This window comes from Lampetra planeri, chromosome 1 (assembly GCF_965212315.1).
Source record: "Lampetra planeri chromosome 1, kcLamPlan1.2.h2, whole genome shotgun sequence".
In the NCBI taxonomy this organism is placed as follows: Eukaryota; Metazoa; Chordata; class Hyperoartia; order Petromyzontiformes; family Petromyzontidae; genus Lampetra; species Lampetra planeri.
In genome coordinates, this window is record NC_136107.1 from 30,830,223 (window position 1) to 30,853,247 (window position 23,025).

At 40.7% G+C, this 23,025-nt stretch overlaps 1 protein-coding gene across 3 annotated transcripts; it reads right to left on the reverse strand.

Annotated features, from left to right (window-relative positions):
* Positions 1-4,719: 4,719 nt before the first annotated feature.
* Positions 4,720-21,683, reverse strand: QTGAL (queuosine-tRNA galactosyltransferase). Of its 3 annotated transcripts, XM_078598505.1 has the most exons (13): positions 21,443-21,683; positions 20,848-21,014; positions 19,186-19,302; positions 17,522-17,621; positions 16,064-16,128; positions 13,715-13,780; positions 12,228-12,323; positions 10,254-10,349; positions 9,732-9,856; positions 8,800-8,935; positions 7,305-7,373; positions 6,074-6,148; positions 4,720-5,002 (listed from the first exon to the last, which is right to left on the reverse strand). In XM_078598505.1, the coding sequence occupies exons 2-13, from the start codon at positions 20,944-20,946 to the stop codon at positions 4,922-4,924; spliced, it is 1,125 nt and encodes a 374-aa protein (XP_078454631.1). In that variant the 5' UTR covers positions 20,947-21,014; positions 21,443-21,683; the 3' UTR covers positions 4,720-4,921. The 3 variants fall into 3 exon arrangements, with proteins under 3 accessions (XP_078454631.1, XP_078454640.1, XP_078454646.1); XM_078598514.1 differs by lacking the exon at positions 20,848-21,014 and having other exon boundaries at positions 21,443-21,669; XM_078598520.1 differs by lacking the exons at positions 4,720-5,002; positions 6,074-6,148 and having other exon boundaries at positions 7,341-7,373; positions 8,800-8,951.
* Between the last annotated feature and the right edge of the window lie 1,342 nt (positions 21,684-23,025).

The following is a 23,025-nucleotide window of genomic DNA, read 5'->3' on the forward strand; positions in this document are numbered from 1 at the left end:
ATTGAAGAGATGAGTAATATCGCTTTAAAGCCGACGTGCCAGCTTTTAATCGTCGTCAACGCATTCGTCTCATGTCGCGCTTCCAATGAAATGTCTGCATCAAGAAGTTCAAAGATCCCACAGAGATGATTCCTTTTGTTTAATGGGAGACTGATCGCCTCGTGCGATGATGCAAGCTATGCAATGACACTTGCCTTGGCTTCGAGAAGGAAGCTTGCTTTTTTATTGTATCCAAACACATCTGAAGAGGAAATGCATTCGCAGAACGCAGCAGGAGCAATGACACACGCTAACAAAATATATGTTGGTGGAGGCTTGTTTTTTTAACTTGATGACAAAGAGATGACGACAAATACAGTAAATGAGGTGACGATGCAGCCATGAAATTACTTTCTGATGCCACTGCTGGCAACCTAACTGTGGCGATCTTCCAATTCGATGGGGCTACCCAGACTTTACCCACCACCACCACCACATACGACCTGCCAATCAATCGACTGCAATGTTTACTGCTGGGTGGACAGAGGTTGGGGGGAGACTTCATACAACTTTCACCGTTGTTTCACCTACTGCGCGGCACGGGAGATAAATTCGCGAACCGGTGACCCGTGGATTGATTTCAAGTCCAGCGTGATCATCATTACCCCGTGGCCGCATCGCAACCAATACAGTGTAGCATCAACAAAACATTGGCAATGTATCGCTGAACAAATAAAATATTGACTTACCTGACCGCGAGACGCTATTTTATCAACGGACTCGATCTCTTGAGTGTAATTCAAAACATGACGGCGGTGATATGGTTTCACCTTACAACCACAAAGAACCTCCAGTCCGATATCCAGTTGGCCAGGGCACGGTGTGCAATATGAAGGTTTACATTACTGTGAAACCAAATAGGAAAGCCTGCCCGGCTTATATGATCCATATCAGAGGCAGGCAATACAGTTAATTAAATCAAAGTTCCCCGCACGAGCCCATCGCTAACTGTATTGGACGCGTCTCTGACATGCGCTGTCTAAAAAGTCACAGCTGGCTTGTGGGTGAGTCACGTGTGAACCGGCAATAGAGAAAGAAACGGGGCATTATTGTGTATTTGCTAGAAACAATTACTGACAATTAAAGCTCTGAAAAAAAAAACAATGGCAACAAAGACATTTAAATTTAGATTTATAGCTTTCGTGACTGCAGGGATTCATATTCTTGGTTCTTTCGGTAAAGTCACGTAGAAGGGAAATAATAAAATCATTAAAATAAAACAAAATTCTCACGACGTTACGGCCACAACGCAAGCAGCCGTCCTCAGGTGAAGAACAAGATGCTATCTTTCCTAAAGCTCTGTTCTTCACCTGAGGACGGCTGCTTGCGTTGTGGCCGAAACGTCGTGAGAATTGAATTGTTAAATTTTTATTATTTTATGATTTCCCTTCTACGTGACTTTACCGAAAGAACCAAGAATATGAGACATTTAATTAAAGCAAATTGGCCTGATGCTTATTGCTAGCAATCTGATCACTCTAGCAGAAACTGATTGTAAATTCACATTTTTTTTAAAGAGCGCTGGGAATAGAAGCAATCATAAACAGATATTGCCATTCAGCTAATACATATGGATGGAGACAATCTCCACAATCCTACATTGAAACATAAATTACATTGCAAAGGGGTAGAGTATTTTACGAACAGATTCAAGTGACACCCAAATAAGACTCGCTCTCAATATCCGCACTTTAAGTATTACGATTTCCAATAATGTACCAGAGTGAGTTCTTAACACATAATCATGAATTACGCGAAAACTCCGAAGGGCCAGCAGATGGCACTATATACAAAATACGAGCATTTATAAGTTGTGCACAAGATTAATCGTTAAAAGATATGAAGTTTGAGAGACTTACTCCACTCCATATCACATCTACCCTCTTTCAATGTACCTGGTGTGTGATAACTCCACTCAATATCACGTCTCCCCTCTGTTTTAATGGACCTGATGTGCGATCTCCAATCAATCCACTCCGACTGCGGCCACGCGTTTGGCCGCTTGTTGCAGTGGGTTCGCGATTGGAACTCAGCGGCTGACCTGATTAATGCTGCGGGTGGACCAACGACGAATGCGGAGTCTGCTTCACAGCGGACATTACATGTCCCGTGACACAACTGTATTCGAGAGTAAAGCAGGTGTTACTGGCATCATGGTTCAAACTTGTCATTTAAAATGTACTTGCAAATTACCCGATTGGAAACACTAATTTATGGAGCGCGACTTTTTGACAGCATCGCCCAATAAGAACGGCGCACCTTCTAAATGCAGTGATTATTTGATTTGTACTGTACATGTTTCCGATAGATTTATGATATTGTGGTGCTTGAATTACCTCGTATTTAGAGAATTAAATTGGCCAAGTCCAGGAGGCGTGAGATGTAATCCAACCCTCTGAAACGAAGTGTAATTATTATCAAACGTGCACACTGCCTGATAATCAGCAGTCATTAAATTACAAGACATTGCTCACAAGGGACGGTCATTTTACAGGCACCGGGACCAAATATATAGAATCACTCACTACACACGACATTTCTAGGTTCACCGTTTTTGAATGCCAGTTGCGGAAAAGCAGAAGACCTGTCAAGTAATGCATAATTAATTTCGACCAAAGCTTTTGTATGGCAATAGTTAACTGTCCTCACAATAGGCGATGTTGTTGTTGTTAACGATGATGAATAATAAATTGTTACACGTTACTTATTTGACACGGGTTACAAACCCAACGAGCGTCGCCTTCATTTATTCCCTCTGAACAAAGAAGGCGGGCGGAGGTTATTGTATCCAAATCAATCTGCCTATACACTCATTTGGAACCACAGGTGTCCGCCCTGAATGAATGCACATCAATCACAGGGCTCCACAGGGGAGGTCCGTGGCAAATGGGCTGGATGGGGATAATGGCAGCCGTGCACGAGCACGGGTCTGCTCTCGAATGCATGCCACGCGGTGCGCACTGCTTCACTAAAACCTGGCTCTGCTTGAAATAATAATGAATGCCCTATCATTCGCTTGACAACAAAGCTAAGGGTAGCATGTGGATAGAAAAAAAAGATGCTTTAAAAAATGGCGGTTCAATCACACTTTTGTAGAATCTTTGGAATCTGATATTTTTACCGCTTTGAACAAATATAATCACAACGGTGCAGGATGCTGTTCATAGTTCTCAATACATTTTTACGACAGTAAAAATAACTGAAAAAAAGAATGTTACTATTCGACATGCCCATTTCAGCTATGCAATGATTGTTAATAATCACCAACCTGCACTGACTTGCATGGTGAAGTATGGTCAATCACTACAAACATGGGATGAGGCCTTAATCCAACAGTGGATTGTTCAACAAAAAGAATCCTTACATTGAATTTGTCCAGGAAAGCTTCAATGAGTATAAAAAATACTTTTAGTCGGGTGAGTGGTGACTTTTTTTATTGTAAACTTGTCATTCTTGAAAAAAATGTTGCATGTGACAAACGTGTGAGCACATGCGGGAAAAATAAAAAGGTACAACATTCACTGAAGAAAAATGTACACTCGAAAAAGTATCGTTGATAAGTCAACAACCTCGTTTCTGGACTGCCTTCAACCAGGCATCTCCAGTCCTGCTGGTGGGTGTTATGCAAACATAACACCGGTATGATCCACCAAGCCTACCTCCAAAGTACAGGACCACATGCGTGCGCCACTACTCCCACGTTTTGCGAGGACAGAAAGACATTGATATGAGTATAATATGCCTTTAAAGTCACCGTTTCATGGTTCATCAACACTCATGTTGCGCTTTGTTCCTTAAAAGGGATAACGTTACAGGCCACTGAGTGGACACACGCACGTGGAGCATTAAAAGCCTGTTTAACAAGACGGGTTTCGTGAGGGTTGGTTGGGGCGGCTCAGTGGGCAACCGTGATCTCCGCTGGTGTGATGAGTGACCCACGGGGCAGGGGGAACTTCCTTAAAACTACACAAAGGACGTCGCTTCAGGAAAACGAGGACGGAAGACCGCTTCCCGAGGCCTGAACATTACCAAGACACCAGCACCAATTGCGCTGACCGCACTTCACGGTGGGTGAAGTTCCGGTTTCCACCTGACGGATCTCATTTGGGCTGCACAATCTGTTATGAAAGAGAAGTCGTGGGGCTGAGATTGTAGCGTTGCGTTAAGAAGCTTAGCATTCACTGAAGTTAAGAAAATCCTTTCTTTATTAGAATCCTGCCATCGCTCAGGCGTTGAGGTCTTCATGCCAAGATCTCGAAACCTTACTCCAGTATTTTGCACGAGGATTAGGCAGGACGAAAATTCAGAAATGAGAAACATTTGCTCGCCTCACAAAGTCCACGGGGTATTCCACGGCTGTTTGTAGTGGTCAAAAATTATAATTTAAACATATCACGTGTGCATTAGCATCCGTGTGGAGTCGTGGCTTGCGCCCACGGGAAAACAAAGCATTGCTCACATTATTATTTGGTTCTTTCGGTTAAGTCACGTCTAAAGATAAAATAATAAATTAAATTATTCTATTATTTAATTTAATTTATTATTTTATCTTTAGACGTGACTTAACCGAAAGAACCAAATAATAATTCCTGCAGTCACGAAAGTTCTAAAATTAACATTGCTCACATGTTACTAAGCGCTCACCAAATAGACTAAACAAGGGAGAATTGATTGTCAAGCAAAAATGAACTGCAACAAATATTCAAAGTATAACAAAATGTTGTACTTTGGTGGTTAAATAGCATCTAACGTGCAAGTGGCAATGGCAAACATACTCTTGGTATACAAAGAGAGAGAAGTCGCAAATAATCAGAGCAGCGTGATGTTGTGTTCGACGTGATGTTTTCCCGCTACAAAGCTCTTGATGAGGTTCCCTTTTAATTCAATTGAAGTGGTAGAAATGGACTCCTTCGGTCAAATGTAATGACTCCAAGTTTTTCTCAAACGCCCCACTTGTGAGATCCTGTAAAAAGGAACAAAAAATCATTACTAAATTTCAAAAACACAATCATTATTAATTCTATAGACCAGCATGGCTACGTGAATTAACAATGGGGTCATGACGATGACTTTGATTGTATACATTCATACAGAGGAAGGCAGGCTAATATATATTCTTTAATTAAAGCCTTTTGCAACTGCCCAGTAGCCAGTGTTGCATAAAGTAAATGTGTACAACGACCTACTGCAGCATTACGGACTACTCATTATAACGTTTTACATGGAACTTTACCTGCAGCAAAAACCTTAAGAGGCTCGATATTTTCACCAAAATTAAACATTTTGTTTGGGTTATCAAGCTGCTGATTCAGTTAATCTACACCATAGAATGACGAGTTAATAAATACAACTACAGATGTTTTTGAACCCATGACTAGTTTAAAAAAATGAGCCTGCGAATTCACTAGTTATCCCGTATATTACAATTAAAAGGTAACCAAAAACTCCATTGTGCATGCAGTTGTAAATCTGACCTTGACAAATGCTGAACCTAAAATAATTATGCCCATCTCTATAATAAAATCACCTCGGCTATGGCTTCGTAAAGTCAGAGATTCAAAGAATAAACACACGACCCCACTTGCCAGCTCTGGGCTGTTTGTTAAAGCGATAGCAATCTGCCCTGACCCCGGTCGGCTTCTCCACCAGACCTCACTCCTGGCCACCTGCAATGGGCAACAATGCCCAGAGGCCAGACTCTTTGCACTAAATAAGTTGCATTCCAAAATACTTTCTTTGCGAGCTGAAAAATTAAATGGTCAGCACAAGCTCTCGTAAAAACACACACACAACCACCAGCATTTATTTGAACTACTTCAAAGGACTCTGTGTTTTTTTAACTTGGAATTGCATATACAAACCATTGAAAGCTACACAACGGGAGAGCCCAAAGCAGCACAGTCATAGAGATCGACCTTGCAGCATTAAACGAATCGCGACTTCTAAGTTGTCCAGTAATCTAAAAGAATGAAGCAAGATTGATACATAAGCAAATACGTGAGGTTTCTGACACTCCATACAGCAATAAGCTTACCATTTTCACGCAGATTATGAATGGTGGAGTTGCTGCTGAAAAATGCTTTATTGGAATATTTGGTTTCTTGAGTTCCTAAAGAAAAAAATAACCTTTATTAATATTTTAATTCTGCAACATCCAGCTTCATACGCACATACATCATATTACTATCATGAACCAAAAGTAGTGCAAGGTGTATTGCCATGCATATGTGTGCATTAGCTTATTAAGATGGTCACATGATCAGGTATGCGAATTAAGGGTTCCTGCTAGAGGAGGCTTCCTCATACATGATGTGACTTATTGCGAGTATTAAAAACATTCATGTCGTCTACGCTTCCGTCTCTATACTCGGGACACAACAGATTGGGAGAAACCTAATATGGAGAGTGGGCAAAACAAATGTAATTGGATGACTGATTGGCTATGATCATTTGCTCCTGATGGATTGCTGAAATGCAATAGAGTACTGCACTTTAAATAAATCATACCACCATTCATGTATTTGAAGATCCTTGTTTTTGTCATCATGAGTGAAAAATGATCCTTTGTTTGTCTATCCGTTTGTAACGAGAGACCGGGGTCGTGCAAGGATTAACCCCCCACCCACCACCATGTGTACCTCCGATTAGCACTGTTAGCTACGTACGGCGCAAAAGAAGTTCAACATGCATACGTAACCAGAATCAAACCATGGAACCTCACAAACGAGCGGGAAAACACACTACCGCGCAGGGCACATCACCACCCCATGGTAACAACCACATCACCGCCCCATGCTAGCCATGGACATTAATCAAACAGAAATTTGTGGGTTCTTAGCACAGTGTGCTCCTGACTGTACCACTGCTCCCCAGCCCCCTACCCCTCTGCATGATTATACACATTAGAAAGAGGATTATTGGAGATCATAGATAGCTTAGCTGCACAGGAAGGAATGCAGGTATTATATGGGACTTGGTCAGATTCCACATGTGTTGTGGGGAGCGCTGAGCACAGAAAAAGACGGCATTCCACTATTAACGAAAACTCCATACATCAGTCAATAGCAGTGCTCTAAAAGAAAGAAAGAAAAATAAAGAAATGATATGCAACAATTTGAGCAATGGCCCTTCTTAACAGCAGAGAAAAGAGGCCAGACAGATTGAGTGGGTAATCGATGGAGACTGTTCTCCGCACTTTGGGCGTGGATAGAAATGTTATTTGAATAAAGTTTCCATAAGAACATTCCAAAATTAGTTATATTTACCTGCGATTCTTCATATGTATAAAACCCTTTCTTTATTTTCTTAATGTCCACATCACAAAATGCCTCCACCTGCAAATAAAAAAAAAGTAGTTTGGCAAACTTTATTTACATATGTTCATATTTAAGCAGAGCTAAATATGGTATAAAAACATATCAGCGTTAGGAACGTAAAAGCCAGGACGTGGTAATTATTCACTTGCATTCCCTGAGCTCCTACTTTGGACTTTATGTGAGAGCATTCATATCCATATGTAAATAATACACTAATAAAACACACACACTTATCATATATCAATAATACACTAATAAAACACACACACTTATCATATATTCAGACGACTATAACCCACTGAGGTATATTTTAATGATTCTCTAAAAGCACCAGAAAGCTGAAATTTTCCACAAATATGCTTTTAGTCTGTTTTTATAACTAAATAAATATATAATTATAATAATAGTTCAATTTGTAACGCGCGCAAATTTGCAGACGTAGTGGCCGTAACTCAGATATACTTTTAATGTATCTTCCCCCAAGAAATGGATTGGTTCTAATCATAAGCAGGGTCATCCTAAAATGCTACGTTGTTTATTTGTGAGACATAATATTTAAAGCAATGTAAAATATAGAATCCTAATAATTAGTGAACCAAGTAATTTGCCTCCCATGCCACGTGACACTAACATTGATCAGAGAGTGGGCAAAGCATGGAGTCGGTTGCTAACATCACTCACACATCACATGCTTTCTTAATGTATAATGTAGTTACAGTCTGTAGAATGAACCATACATCAGTGTGCCAATGGCCACCTCACCCATAATTTGCTCAGTGCTATCAGATCTCAGAATCTCAACGATGCAAACCTAGATAGTGCTTGGGGCTACATTGTGAGTGACAGAGCAGTGCAGAAATATCTGTTGTAATGCAATAGTGTCGTAGTTACAAATCTGTAACACGCAGTTGGTGTCCACTCTCAGAGAATGATTCAGAGGCATGCACAGGCAAACAGAAGGTAGCCAGAAGCTTTGCCAACAATTGCCCAAGCTCTATGGGCCTATGTTTAGATGTTTGGCTATCTCATGCCACGCTCCCATGTATACGCTTCACCAACACGCACAGACCAGCGTAGTGAAGTACGGCAAAGCAACACCCATGATCCGCACGGCATAGAAATAATCTATTCTTATGTTTTACACATTGCTTTCAGTCTCACCCTTGTAGCGGCTACAAGTGTGACGTGAAGGTGTTATGTACAACAAATCATCTTCAGCCAGAATGAGTCCACTCGCAGCAAAAAAGCCTCCTCAAACCGACTGTCTTGACCCCTTATTGCACCGCAAGCCCTTGAAAGATGTTTACGGCTGTAGCAAACCTTCCTCCAGCATTGGATTGCTCATGGCTGATGATGGGTGATGAGTTTCATGGATTGATAGATGCATCGTCGTTTTACCCCTATACATTAGCACTGTTAAGCTGTGCGCGATGCCTCGCAGCACCTTGTGCCGGCTGTGGACGCCGAGGCTCCTGTACAGCTTCCTGCCCTGCTTGCCCGCATTCCAGATGGTGAAACGCTGCCACTGCGCCAGCACACGCTCCTCCAGGAAGCGCACACGCAGATCCCATATGGTGCCCCTGGGAGTACGGCATACTGCATCATCACAACACAGAATGCACCTCTATACATTACACCAACAGCAATGTGTAATACTTTAAAATAAACTATTTATTTTATTTAACCGGGTAAGGCTCACTGAGCTACATAGCTTTTTTTCAGAAATGATAGCTCAACAAAATGGCTTATCGTGTGGAAATGTATAGCATCCAAATACTCGAAATGCATGTTTCTAAATGTGGAGGGAAAAACCAGAGACTAGGAGAAAAATCCACATGACCACGGGGAGAACATGAAAACGGCAAAAAATACAACAGGCGTCAATGTTGGGTTGGAACCCACGACCTGCATACGAGGCGAGGTACTTAACATCTCGCCACCGTGGTTAATGCAGACATGATTCCTTGTAAAAGGTTTCAGTTTGGTGTTTTAACAACTTAACACCTGTTGTGTTGCCAGATAAAAGGGGAAAACCTATTCTCATATTTTGGTACTGGCACAGGAGGTCCCATGATGGTGATAATTTTATTGCTGCTGCTGTTTCTGCAGCAACTGAAGATTGAAATATTCTTATATAAATATATCACTTTTATATTCTCTCTTTTCATAGTTTTACAGTATTTACTTTCAATTGTTTTACGCCTTTGTCTTGTAAAGTGGAACATCACTGGCTTGTGACGTGTGTAATTGTAATCGTGTTTCTGGATCGTAATTATGATGACGACGATGATGACGATGCCCCCGCCGTTGCTCGTGATGATGACAGCGACCCGTCATTTCACTCGAGAAGGGTGTTGTTTGGTTGCCCCAACTCACTCGAGGACCGAGTGGGTGGCGGCCGTCCGGTGGTAACGGTACGTGAGAAGGCACTGGTCCACGCGAAGGGGTCGGTTCCCGAGGCGGAGGAGCTGGTAGAAAAACAGCAGGTCCTCGGGAACGCCCTAGACGCAAACAAGTAGCCGCGCTCAAGCACCCAAACTCCCTTTGAGGCCTCGCCACGCTAAATGTTTCAGCCCACTCGCTTCAGTCCGGCAGTCCATAAGCCGACAATGCCATTACAAATCAGTGGGCCACATCCTCTTCTGCCAGGCAATGCAACGGTTCCAATTCAGGGCTAAAATCACACTGCGGGGGGTAAATGAATTCTCCTGAATAAACAGCGTACCACATTATCTGGCTTGTTTGCAGTAGACACAACCGACACGGAGTGAGCCGTCCGTTCATTTTTTTATCGCAACAAAAGGTTCCAACATCACCATTTCGGAAACTAGAATTTTAACAGTGGATCCTTTTTTTTTAAACATTAAATAGATAAACCGGCAAGCAACAAGACCTTACCTTTCCCCCTTCGTCGAAATTGCCGATGGCATTGAAGAGGTCTCTGTGACAGAACCAAGTGGGCATGATAACGGTCGGGCCATGTGAGGTGAATGCCTGCAAATCGCACACGGGTGTATGTATTGCAATAATTTAATGTGTTACCACACAGATACAATAAATACATTACGGCAGGTTCTGACTTCAGTTTCCCGAAACAAACCACAGGGCAGCTGCCGAGCTGCTTCACACACCAAATTGGTTTCACTGTGCCCAAGCAGGTCATCTTGGTTCAAGAATATATAATGCAGTCACTGCTACAATTTGTAAACAAGTACTTTGTTTATGCAGTTTGTGGATTTGAATGCCAATAACACATTTTTAAAAAAAGAAAAATGCTGATTTATTTTTGACTGTATTGACCTAAATTTCGATTTAAAGCTTTCGTGACTGCAGGGATTCATCTTCTTGGTTTTTTCGGTAAAGTCACGTAGAAGGGAAGTAATAAAATAATAAAAATAAAACATAATAAAATTAAACAATTATTTTATTACTTCCCTTCTACGTGACTTTACCGAAAAAACCAGGAAGATGTATTGACCTATTTACGTGGACATTAAAAGTATTCATAATTTACAGCCTGCTGTCAATCCACTGCTGGATGAAGGCATTACCATTTCATCACGTCAGTCCCGGGGTTGGTTAAACCCTACTTGGCCATGCTGGTCACTGCTGGTTGCTGGACGGAGGAAGGCCCAGGAGCGGATTAGATAACAGTCACTACTGATGCTAGCTGTGACCAGGAATCGAAGTCAGGTCACCAAGTTCATAGCACAGTGCACTAACCACTGCATCGTATCTCCACCTCTAAAATGTAGTGGTACTAAATTGCATTCACAAGCATATAGTTACGTGTTCTATGAATAACCTATGCACAGCACAAGCACCAAAAAACAAGGATGCCTTTTGAAGTATTTGGAAATATAATTTTCAATAAACATATAATCAAAAACAACCGGCTCGTCATGACGATTTGTAAGAATTCCCGAGAACTGCTTCCATTGATTGAGGAAAGCAGGGAAAATCACTGCCCCATGACCTCTTCAAAACACACACTCCAGGCACTGTTTGGATCCTGTTTTCAATGCTTCAGTAACACACCTCAAAGTGCCTATTTATCACCGTAATTCAAAAGAGTTATTTTTTAACTCTTGAATGCAAACACATTAAGAGCACAGCGCCCTTTGTATGTATACACTGCAATTGTGAAAGGAAAGGGGGGAAAACGTGCGGTGCTGGCAGCACGCACATTCAAAATGAATTCCTTCTGCAGTTCGGTATACAGTGTTAAACACAGCAGACATTAGAGTGGGACAGGTTTCTCATGTTTCCCTCAAATTGTGGCTGAGTAGAACTTCCCACTGAAGCTACCACCCCGCAAACATTAGTGTGTGTGCTTGCACGTGTTAGTACTGGCGGAAGTGTCTCAATTAGAGGGGGCCCTAGAAAGCGCCTCTAGATTATATTTTGGCCTACTCTTCCACACACTTTACCCCCACAATACGTAAGCTACCATTCGACTGCGGTTTATGCATCTATACTGCGAGGTGAACATAGTTGGTAGGATTTAAGGACCTTGCTAAATGATTAGACTTCAACCATTACACCACAGCACCATTGCCCTGGACAATTATGTGTGTATATTTGCATGTACATTAAGAGAGTAAGCAAAGTTGTGTAAGTTTATTGAGTCACTTGCCAAGGTATGTATAAGCGTGTACGTGTGTGCACATGCGACCGCAAATTTTACATCCCTGCCTCCGGCGGCACCTGCCTTAATTTTATTGTGCTCAAGCCAAAATAAAGCACAGCCATAAACGTGCACGTGCAAAAAATGTAATATTTTATGATTGGAAAATAATGAATGTTTCTCCAAAGGCCTGTTGGTAGGACAATGGGTGGGTGGTGTCAGCACGTAGTGGACCGTGCCCTTACCTGAGTGAGCAGCTGTTCTTGAGAGAGGCCGTTAATCCACCGCGTGTACCGCTCTGTCGAGTCTTCTGGCTCCCTCCTTACTTGGCAGCCTATCACCTGGGCAAAAAACAACCTTCGAATAAACCGTACGCTCATGGTAGGGTTGCCGCAATAGTATTTTTCATGATACGATGCGATACTGATTTAATTGGATTTTTTTCGCGACATGACAATTTATGGCATTATCACTTTCCCATAACTCTGTAATTGTATTTTGCATTCTTGATTTGAAGCTTTCGTGACTGCAGGAATCCATACTCATTGGTTCTTTTGGTAAAGTCACGTAGAAAAAAATAATAATAAATCACGACGTTTCTATCGCCACACAAGCGGTCGTACTCAGGTGGGAAAGAGGACGGCCGCTTGTGTTGCTCCCGAAACGTCGTGATTTATTATTATTTTCTACGTGACTTTACCGAAAGAACCAAAGAGTATGTATTTGTATTATTATGGCCTTGCTCTGCACTTTTCTTTATCTCCAGGAAAAATAAGCTCGCTGAAAGATCCTCCAACTGCAGTTCACTCAATATAAACCTGCCATGCATTTTCTGATCAAAGCAAATGTAGTCACACGCTATGTAACTAATTCATAAAATACTCTTTGGGTCTTTGGGTTGGGTAAAGTCATGTAGAAAGAAAAATAATAAAATAATAAAAAATCACAACAGCAGACTGACTGCTGTATTTTTTCACCTGAAGGTGATTGCTTGTGTTGCGATCGAAACATCGTGATTTTTATTTTATTTTTCTTCTATCTATGCGACTTTACCGAAAGACCCAAAGAGTATGAATTCCTGCAGTCACGAAAGCGTTAAGTCAAGATTTAATTTATAAAATGTTCAAGGACTATTATGGAATAGTATGAACGCCAAGACTTCAACAACTCTGAAACACGTTTTGTTTGTAAAGCACTAATTGAAATGGCAATGGCTACAACATTGATTAACACCTTTTAATTTAACTTTATTAATATTTTGTCATGAGATAAAATATTTTTTTATATAAAACGAGCAACGATAATTATCATAACATAACAATAATTTAGAAAACAGACGATAATAAAATCATTACTCCAACCCAACCTCGTACAAATTTCATCGTGAAAAATCAAGTCATAGCATCTCCCAGCGGTTGCTGGTATGCCAATCACCTTCAGTGCTGGCCTTAGCCAGCTGTCAAAATTCCACATTGCCAATTCAGGGATATATTTAGTCACAGGATAATCATTATTAATTTAATGTAAAAATTGTCGTATTTTTTTTTATCAACCATGTAGAGATGATGATCGAGTCGACTCAGGGAATTGAACCCACAACTTTCTAAATGTGAGTCAGGCATTTTAACTTAAATGTTGACCTTCTGCAAGAGTGCATTAGTGCTTCGCTTTAAATATTTAGCTAACGGATATACAAAGCTATGAAAGCTGGGTGCACACACAGAACACTCACTGCCCCGGGGTGATTTTGAGCAGCCTCGTACTGGAGTCTTATCCTTTCTGGCATCATGACGTCATCCTAAAGTAAAAAATGCACGCATTTTAAAATAGACAGTTGAAGCACAGAAGTGAAGTCGAAAATTAAGCCAAAAAACAACAGAGATTTTACGCGTTTCAAAAAATGTACACGGTTTAATTTTTACACCGTTATGATGAGTTTATAAACACGTATATTAAACAAAAATAATCTAAATCTAACTCTGTACCCCATGTCTTCATTAAAAAAAATTGTTGAGTCTCAATGAACTCTCATTTGGTTATAGTAACGTTCGTGTAAGCAATAATATTAAAACAAGTGTATTTACAGGACTTTTTCAATCCACTGCTGGATGAAAGCTTGCCCACACCATTTCGGTCACGGGGTCACTTGACCATACCGCACCAAACTGGTCAGTGTGGGTTGATGTTATGGGGCTCAATAACCAGTTCAATATCACTTACCATTGATGCTGGGTTAATACCAGTGCGCTAACCAATACGCCACTGCCCCACCCCACGCCATGTATTATGTAAGCGTAAATGCTATAATTACTGCTTTGCACCTCTGTTCTGCACTGCTTATGTATACAATACTGACAAGAGTGCATTGTTCTCTCCTAATGTGCTCCACTTAATCACTCCCTTCGCCTGTACTTTCTCAATTCCGCCAAACCCTCAAATCCAAGGATCCAGTTCTATTCCTACTGGTAATCGTCACCGCACAAAGCTCCATTCGTACCCGTGTTGTGGAAAAGATGAATAATTTGTGTTGTAAAATAATTTGCCATAGCACGACTTTTATAGCATTTACTCAAGACTTTCCAAATAAAACGCGCCAGTTAAACAGGGCAAGGATGTTGTGCACACACGATTACAAGCTGGCTGGCTCTTTCTGGAAATATGAACAATTAATGGCGCGGCATGCATGTAAGCCGTGTGAAAATTGCCACTCTTGAACTCCTGCTAATAATTGACTGCGGGGTGAGTCAGAGGACAAAATAATTATGAGTCCCCTTAAATTCCGCTCCTTGCTTACATGCATAATGAACCTAATATGGATGTAAATCGAAAAAGCAAAACAATATATTACCTGTTTTATTTGACCATTAATTAAATGGATATGTAATATATAACTCTATAGTATGTAATATTCAACTTCTTACAATTACTGCCCCCAGGAACTGGTGGTCAAGTCTAAAACTTAAGAGATCATTACAGAAGTTGAAAATATATTTCTTACTTGAACAATATATATATACATTTTCCTGTAAATATATATAAATACAATTGTTTTGCCTGACAAATACATTTAATTTGCTTCAAGGTGAGCCACATATACAGGTAGGAATGCAGCTTTTAGCCACATAACCAAATAACCACCAAATCAGCTGGTGTGCAGGTGCCAGGTGGATTCCTTATATCACAGGATCACGAGTTTGGGGAGACCTTAATCCAGCAGTGGACTGACCATGGCTAATGTCAATGAACTATCATACAGGAAGATGGTTACATTTTCATATAATTACGATTTTCTAAATTAGGCAAAAATAATAAGTAATATTTTTTTTTTAACTTTTTTTAAAAACACGCTTTATTGAAATGTGCCGTACTAGTAATGGAAGAACTCCACGACTCCAGGAAGTGGCCCAGAAGCTTGCCATAACATAAGGGACCGTGGTGATTTACAGCCAACGCTAGTTGAGCGTGGACAATTAGACCCAAACCGAAACATAACATATAAAAAATAATGTTTAAAAATATATATCTTAAATTTTTAATGATAGAATATAGTATTGTCATCAGTATGACATAAGTATACCAAGTTTGCAGTCGATACCACGTTGGGAAGTGGGTAAAATTTGAGTTACAAGATTTGAGGATACAACAGAGTGAGTTAATAAAAAGCGTGTAATAAAAATGCCTGTTGTTGTTGCATTTCATGTGTTCTCCAGGATAATTCAAATAAAGATGTGCACATGTGATCCATTTATTTTTACAGTTTACAGTTTTGGTTGAGTAAGGAAAAATGAATAAAGGGCCTCTGTGCTGATCCATAAAGATACACATTGGGTGGTTGTTTCCCATCACCACAATGAGACTTCAAAATCATCAGTTGGTTGCTCATGTAACACAGTCAAGCTGAAGGGCAGTCTCTTCAGCGTGCGCCAAAGCTCAGGGTCTAAATTAAAACTCCACATTCTAAGCATGACCCGAGACTGCACAAACAATGCACAACCATTTCTTTCTGTCGCACCCATACATTTCTACTGAATATTTGCATTCTATTGCTCCGTGTGTGCAATGGTGTCATTGCAAAACTTACTGCATCCTGAAAGCACAGATGACAGCCCGAACTCTGTGCAATGGCCTGGTTCTTGGAAAATCCCACTGAAGAATGTGAGAAACAACAATTGAAAATAAAATACCTTTTTGTTGTTGCGTTAACTGTGTTAGCCGACTCTCTGTGTAACATTGCATTACATTTCCCAAAAAAATTGCTACATTTTGTTTTCTCAAACTGCCTATTTCTCTCTCTAAAATTTACCAGGCTCTCATAGGGCCATTCGATCTTTCTTTCCCTCGGTCGCTTCGGGGTGGATTTCCACACAACTCTTATCTAAAATGTACCAATCTTGTTGGGTCTTTCATTGACATGCTAATTTCTCTGCCCCAGCAGCTGCCCCAGCAGACTCACCTCTCTCTCTGCCCACCCCCCCTCTCTCTCTATTTAAGGCCTCGACACAGAGGCATTGGGTCTCTCTGTGTTGTCTCTCTCTGCTTGTGTGTCTGTCTGTGTGTCTCCGTGTCTGTGTTTTGTCTCTCTCAAATTTGATGACGATTGCTTGTGTTGCAATCGAAACGTCGTATTCTATTAATTATTTTATTTTATTTCTACGTGACTTTACCGAAAGAACCAAAAGTCATTGAAAATAAATTAACCAAAAAAAGTTTAAAGGTAATTTTAAAGTGATTAACAAAACCATGTAAAATTAGGAGCAATGAAATCATGTGCAGGAGCTTGGTGGATTGTTACATAAGAGAACCATTAGAGATTGCAAGGACTTAGGTAACCCTTCATTCAGAAGTGGATTGATCATGGCTGATGACAGTAAATTGCGTGACTTTGTATGAGTAAAGATGAAAACATTGATTATAAAAGTCCTTGCAATTAAAAAAAATAGAATTCATGCCAATTGATCAGTTGCCACACAATGTTAAACGATGCACATCAGTGTGGAATTGTGGGACACATTAGTTTGGCACAATGGGACAGAACACTGCTGATACATTCATGATACTTTAAAAATCTATATTAATAATTACATTTTCAAAGCTGCGGCTTGAAAAGTAACTTTCAGTGTCCTAACAACACCGTCAAATATCCTTTGGAATGTTTTTGGAGTGTTGGACAAGGCGTTTGCGATTTGTTATGCCACATTTTTACCAAGGCCAAAGCATCACACAAGCAGATAATGAAAAATGTGGTGGCAAGACATCCACATGAATGACACGTGACATGAATCTATCTACCATTCAAGATGACAATATTGAAATGTACCTGCCAAGAATAATATGCAAGGGTGCTTTGGCAAATCTAGGCGAGTTGGTGTATCCAAGAAAGTTTGGCCTTGACAGTATTTCTTGCATTTGCTTCTCAATATTTGTTCAGATTGGTTTTGTTGTTATCCTCACTCTAGGCTGCCGGTTACCACCATGTAACATAAGTGAGTTTATTTTGTTCCAGAAAAGTCTAAGATTCTTGCCAAAGCACAGCACTTACCGCCCTTTGGTTGGGAAGATTTGTGGCCTCTGACCACCACCAATATGCCTCTCTTTTTTAGCTTTTCACGCCAGCTTTCCAAAATACACAGAGAGATGTCCTAAATTTCAGCCATAAAAAAGAAAGATATTATTACCAGCCGGTCTAAAATAATAATAAAGTACACATTGCAATATTTCCACTTAATACTGCTTGGCATATACAGGAAAATTAGTTGCAGCAAAATGTATAATGAGTTAATGGAAAGATGAAAAGCCAATAAATTGATTTACTGACCGTTTGATCGTGTAAATTTTTATTTTGTTTATTGCATATGTCTGACCAAAACAGTATATTAAAAAAAATCACATTTTTCCATTTTATTTAATAGAAAAATCAATTTCAATGTCTATTCATGTGAGCAGTATTCCAGTGCTGATTCGTTTAACAGGAGAGAGCAAAAGAATGAAGGCTTTTTAGTGAGTTAAATTTGTTAAACTGAAATGACAGTTGCTTGCAATAACAAAGGCATTTTTGCCAAAACTAAATGTCAATACAATTAATATGAAAACAATTGCCACCATGATCCTCTTCATACACATCAAGTCATCTCATTACTCAATCTACCAATGTTACACATTTCATCAAAAGACAAGCACTCTGATTTGCATTGATATATATGAACGAAATTGATAATATACATACAAATCATGATTGTTATGAATAACGCAAAAACATTGTTCAAATAAACTGTTACATTGATTTACTTGCTGGACCAAATAAGAACTTGCCAACATAACGTGCAATTGAATATACAGCAAGCCCATGCCCATCGCGGGGGTTAGTCTTGAAAATCACCGCAATTGGCAAATCCATGATCTGCAACTCAAGGTACATGGGAAAACTCGAGGATTGGTTCACGGCAGAGGTGGGACAAAGTCATTGTTATGCAAGTCCAAGTCGAGTCGCAAGTCATCAAATTCATGACTCGAGTCTGACTCGAGTCCAAGTCACATGACTCGAGTCCACATCTCATAGGTGGGACAAAGTCATTGTTATGCAAGTCCAAGTCGAGTCGCAAGTCATCAAATTCATGACTCGAGTCTGACTCGAGTCCAAGTCACATGACTCGAGTCCACACCTCTGGTTCACGGTTCATAATGACAGCCCCTCCTTTTATTTTATGTTACCCTACATCAACCCAAACATTAAACGGGAAGTATTTTGAATGCAAAATATCATATTTTCCAGTGTTAAATAAAACTTGTGGGGTAAATGCATTGGATGAAAAATACTGCTTGGCATTGTACATGGATATGTGTACGGTATGGTACACTACAGGAAGAAAAATCGTGTGGCTAAACCCCACTGGAGGCTGGGAACACCGCGTGACCTGGGACCCGAGATGGCCCACTTGGGAGACGAGACTGAGACCAGATCGAGGAAAGATGGCGTGTGTTCTTCCGCGCCAGCATCATCGCAAGCAGTAGTTACAATGCGTACAGGAATCTCAGTTAACTGCAAACGGTCTAGCAACAGGATCGAGATCGGCAAACTGTACCTCAGTAAACTTGGCGGGAAACCACAAAAAACGTGATGGCTAAACCCGCGAGAGGGAAGGATTTGCTGTACATTACAAGAAAAATGTGGGATCCGAGTTTTAACCAAGGATTAAAATACTTCACCGTGCTGGCATCATCAAATGCGGAGAGCTCCATGCTTCCTTCAAAGTCCTGGGCCACTAGACCTTGCAGACAATCATCGAGCCAGCAAGCTGCATTATGCACTGGTAATATCACCGACTGCAAACACAAACACACCACAGTGATACAAGCCTCAAATCCTGCTGCTGTTGTAACCACAATAATTTTTATCCGTTTGTTACTATCATTGTCAATTAATTAATCTACATCGTAATACTGTGCATTTTCAATACTTATAAGTCAATTATAAAGAAGTACCAAAATGCATTTTAAACTGGGAATTAGATAAGATGGCACGCTTTGACCAAAGTTATTTAGAGTAACAAAATGGAAGACGTTTGAGAAGGTGGAATGAAAAAACAATTGCATAAATATAAATGGGAAATAAACCTTAACCAGCTCAGATTTCCTGAAAACAGTCATTATAACTGCCACAGGGAATTAACTACAGGAAACGTTAGAATGTACTGATGTATAGGTAAAGATGAGCAAAACTATATTTGTGTAAAACAAGTTAGGCAAACAATTGGAGATAACTTTCCGGAAGGATACAACTTGAAAAGGCAGCGAGGGCAAAATAGACGATCACGTTATAGTGCATTGGATCGCTTTTGGGACGCTGAACTCAATCATTTGTCAACAGCAGGGAGATGTTAATGTGTATTACCAGCTATGACACATGGATCAGTATCATGGACACTGATGAAGAACAGTGAAACACGGAGAGATGCATGCGGTTTCTCAAATAGATCGTAAGCTTTATTTGTGGTCGTGGATAATAGGAAAAGGGCTTGATGAAAGTATCCGATAGTCATACGATTTCTCAATAAAATAAGCAAAGACTGCACAAAAGATTACGATTGTTTCTGCACTCGAATTCGATACAATTATAGACTCTGAGAAATACATATCGGTTTTACTGTCCTGCGACAAACATTATTCTCGTCTCCTGTGTGGTTCAGAATTCGCTTGAAGGACACTCGGAGTACGACTGTTGAGGGATTACACAGCGTAATGTGGATGCGTGCACGCGGTGAATCAAACATACTTTTGTATATTGAACTTCTTTCGCACCATACGTATCCAACCGTGCGAATCGGCGATGTGCGGGGGAAGGACAAACTAACGCACACAACAAGCAGTTCTAACGAAATTAGTTTCCAATCTAGATTTAAAAGTGCATAGCTTCAGACCTGTGGTTCTTAACCTGGGGTGCCAGATGCCAGGCGGATGCGAGGCATGGCCAGATTTTTCTAGAAGGCAAATAATCGAAAACAAATTAAGTACGGCCACGTAATTACAACTACTTTGTTTCATCAAACACTATGCATTTAAAGCTTTCGTGACTGCAGGGATTCATATTATTGGTTCTTTAGGTAACGTCACGTGGAAGGGAAATACTAAAAATAAAACAATAAAATTCTCACGACGTTTCGATTGCAACACAAGCAATCATCATCAGGTGTGAAAACCACAGCGGTTTAATGTTTTCTTTTTATTATTCTATTATTTCCCTTCTACGTGACTTTACCGAAAGAACCAGAGAGGTGCAGGGCTGCAATGAAGGTTAATAAAACCACTGCTCCTGAGGCTACGATGAGCCTTACACACGGCGGATATGCAAGTAGAGTGGCCTTCACCCACCACATCCACAGGGCCCTTTCCTCCCCCAGGATCATCAAGCATCTGTGCAGGGGCTCCTGCTTCCTCGGCGGTTCTGCTCGATCCGCAAGCCTCGCTCATCGTTGTACGCAACACACACACACAGTGCTCGAACGCCTATTGCGTGTGCACGCAATGTCATAGAAGGTCTGCAACCCACACACACAATTAGGGATAATTACGATCTCTTAGTGGTGGGTGACTGCTTCACACACGGAATCCAATTTCGGGGCACGGCTAACACCAGTGGCGAGTGATATCCAAACCAGACATCTCCCACCCCTCCAACCACCCCCATCACCAACCCGCACTGACCAGCGTGGTGAAGTATGGTCAAACAATCCTCGTGACTGATACGTGTGGAGGAGACTCATCCAGCAGTGGATTGACAACGGTCTCTGCATTACCATAATTATCATTCCAGCACGTATAGGCAAGTCTAAACTGGACATGCAAAAATCGCCTTTTAAACCAGTATGCAAAATCTTTAAACAAAATAATGTCTTTAAGTAATAACAACGTAGTGAAATTATTTTTTGTGTATGCAAATGTCCACAGTGGAGTTGTCATTACAAACCTTTGCTTCGCTGTCTTCAGCCGAATACGAGCCTGCATTACCATATCCCCTCCGTTGGGGATGTTTACAAAAAGAGGCAACCACTTGTACAGCAATGCATGTATAGTTATATATACACACAGTATATGATGTTTTTTTAGTATTTGAATAAACAGGCAAACGACTTGAGGGGCTTTTGTTGTGAAAGTCGAGGGAGGGCCCACACGCCGTGCTGCCCCGAACGCCGCTTCCTCAAAGGGTCATGGGTCACAGAAGGCCCAACGAGCCAATCACAGGCCCCCGAGGTCCCCCAGCTCCATGCACAGTGGTTAGTCGTCCAAGTTAACGTTAGGCAAAAAGTGTGGTAATTACAACACATGACAACATATATTATCATCAGATGCTTACAATTGTCCGGGAAATGTATTGCTATTTGTGCGGAACTCATTTGCGTTATCAGTTGCTGATTGCCAATAAGATCCCCAATGACATGTTGCATATTATTCACCTTTATCCCTTGCTGTGTTTTAACAAAAAATGTAAGCTCATTTATTCACATTGCACACATGAAGAGGCATTTCAGGTTGCGCATATTTTGTTTGCACATATTTATGACTCTTTCAGGAGGATCCTGCATAAAGCTGTTTAGCAAATGCCATTAATAAACTAGGGAGATATATAATGAAGAGTTTACTTTTCACGATTATCACTGGGGGTGAAACAATGCGTCGATTCATCTACTGTATTATTAAGCTCATGATACAGGTATGGAAAAGCAAGAATCACATTTTCTTCGTATATATTGTAGCGGATTTATGTGACCCCGACAGACACCAGAGGCCACTACAGTTCAATCAGATCACAACTCTGAATGGTGATAATCGAATTGCCTTGGTGGAGGAGGGGTGCATAATTATGTGCTTAAGTATAATCTTTAACACAAAATAATCATCGTAATTTAAGTATACAGTATAGGGAACCAGCTGACGTGCCTCTAAGTTGTAATACAACATTCATGCAACTAGAATATGTGTTGCTATGCTGTGAATCCTACACACGAGGAGCTAGAGTTGCTGACCGGGACACACTGCTGGTATTCTCTCCAGCTGCTCTGATGTTAATTATAATTGCGGGTGGCCGGATCTTGCTGCTTGCTGCTTGCTCGTACGTAACCAATGCAAACTCGACACCAAGCCATTAAAGACGAGCCTAAAGCGCGTAGCCAAAGTCACCACCTCTAACCCTGACCCGGCTACCAAATAAAGGTGGGGCCATTGCACTTTCACCAAGTTAGAGGACACTGCCTCAGCCATAAAACTAAATCGAAAAAAATCATCAAATTCCATTGTGCATGAACAGCTGGCTGACACTGTGCATTGTGGACTATCACAAATAAATGGCCTTTTCATAGAGCACACAATTATTACAAAAGTTTATTATGGACGCTGTCCGGCAGTAAAAAAAATCCGGGGTTTTCATGCACTGAGAAAATATATATAGTAGATAGCTAAAAGGAAAATAAGCAATGCAAATACATCACTAAAAGATCGCAACGAAAATGAATCAGATGGTTACAGTACTAATGTCGAGCGCTGCATGGGAAT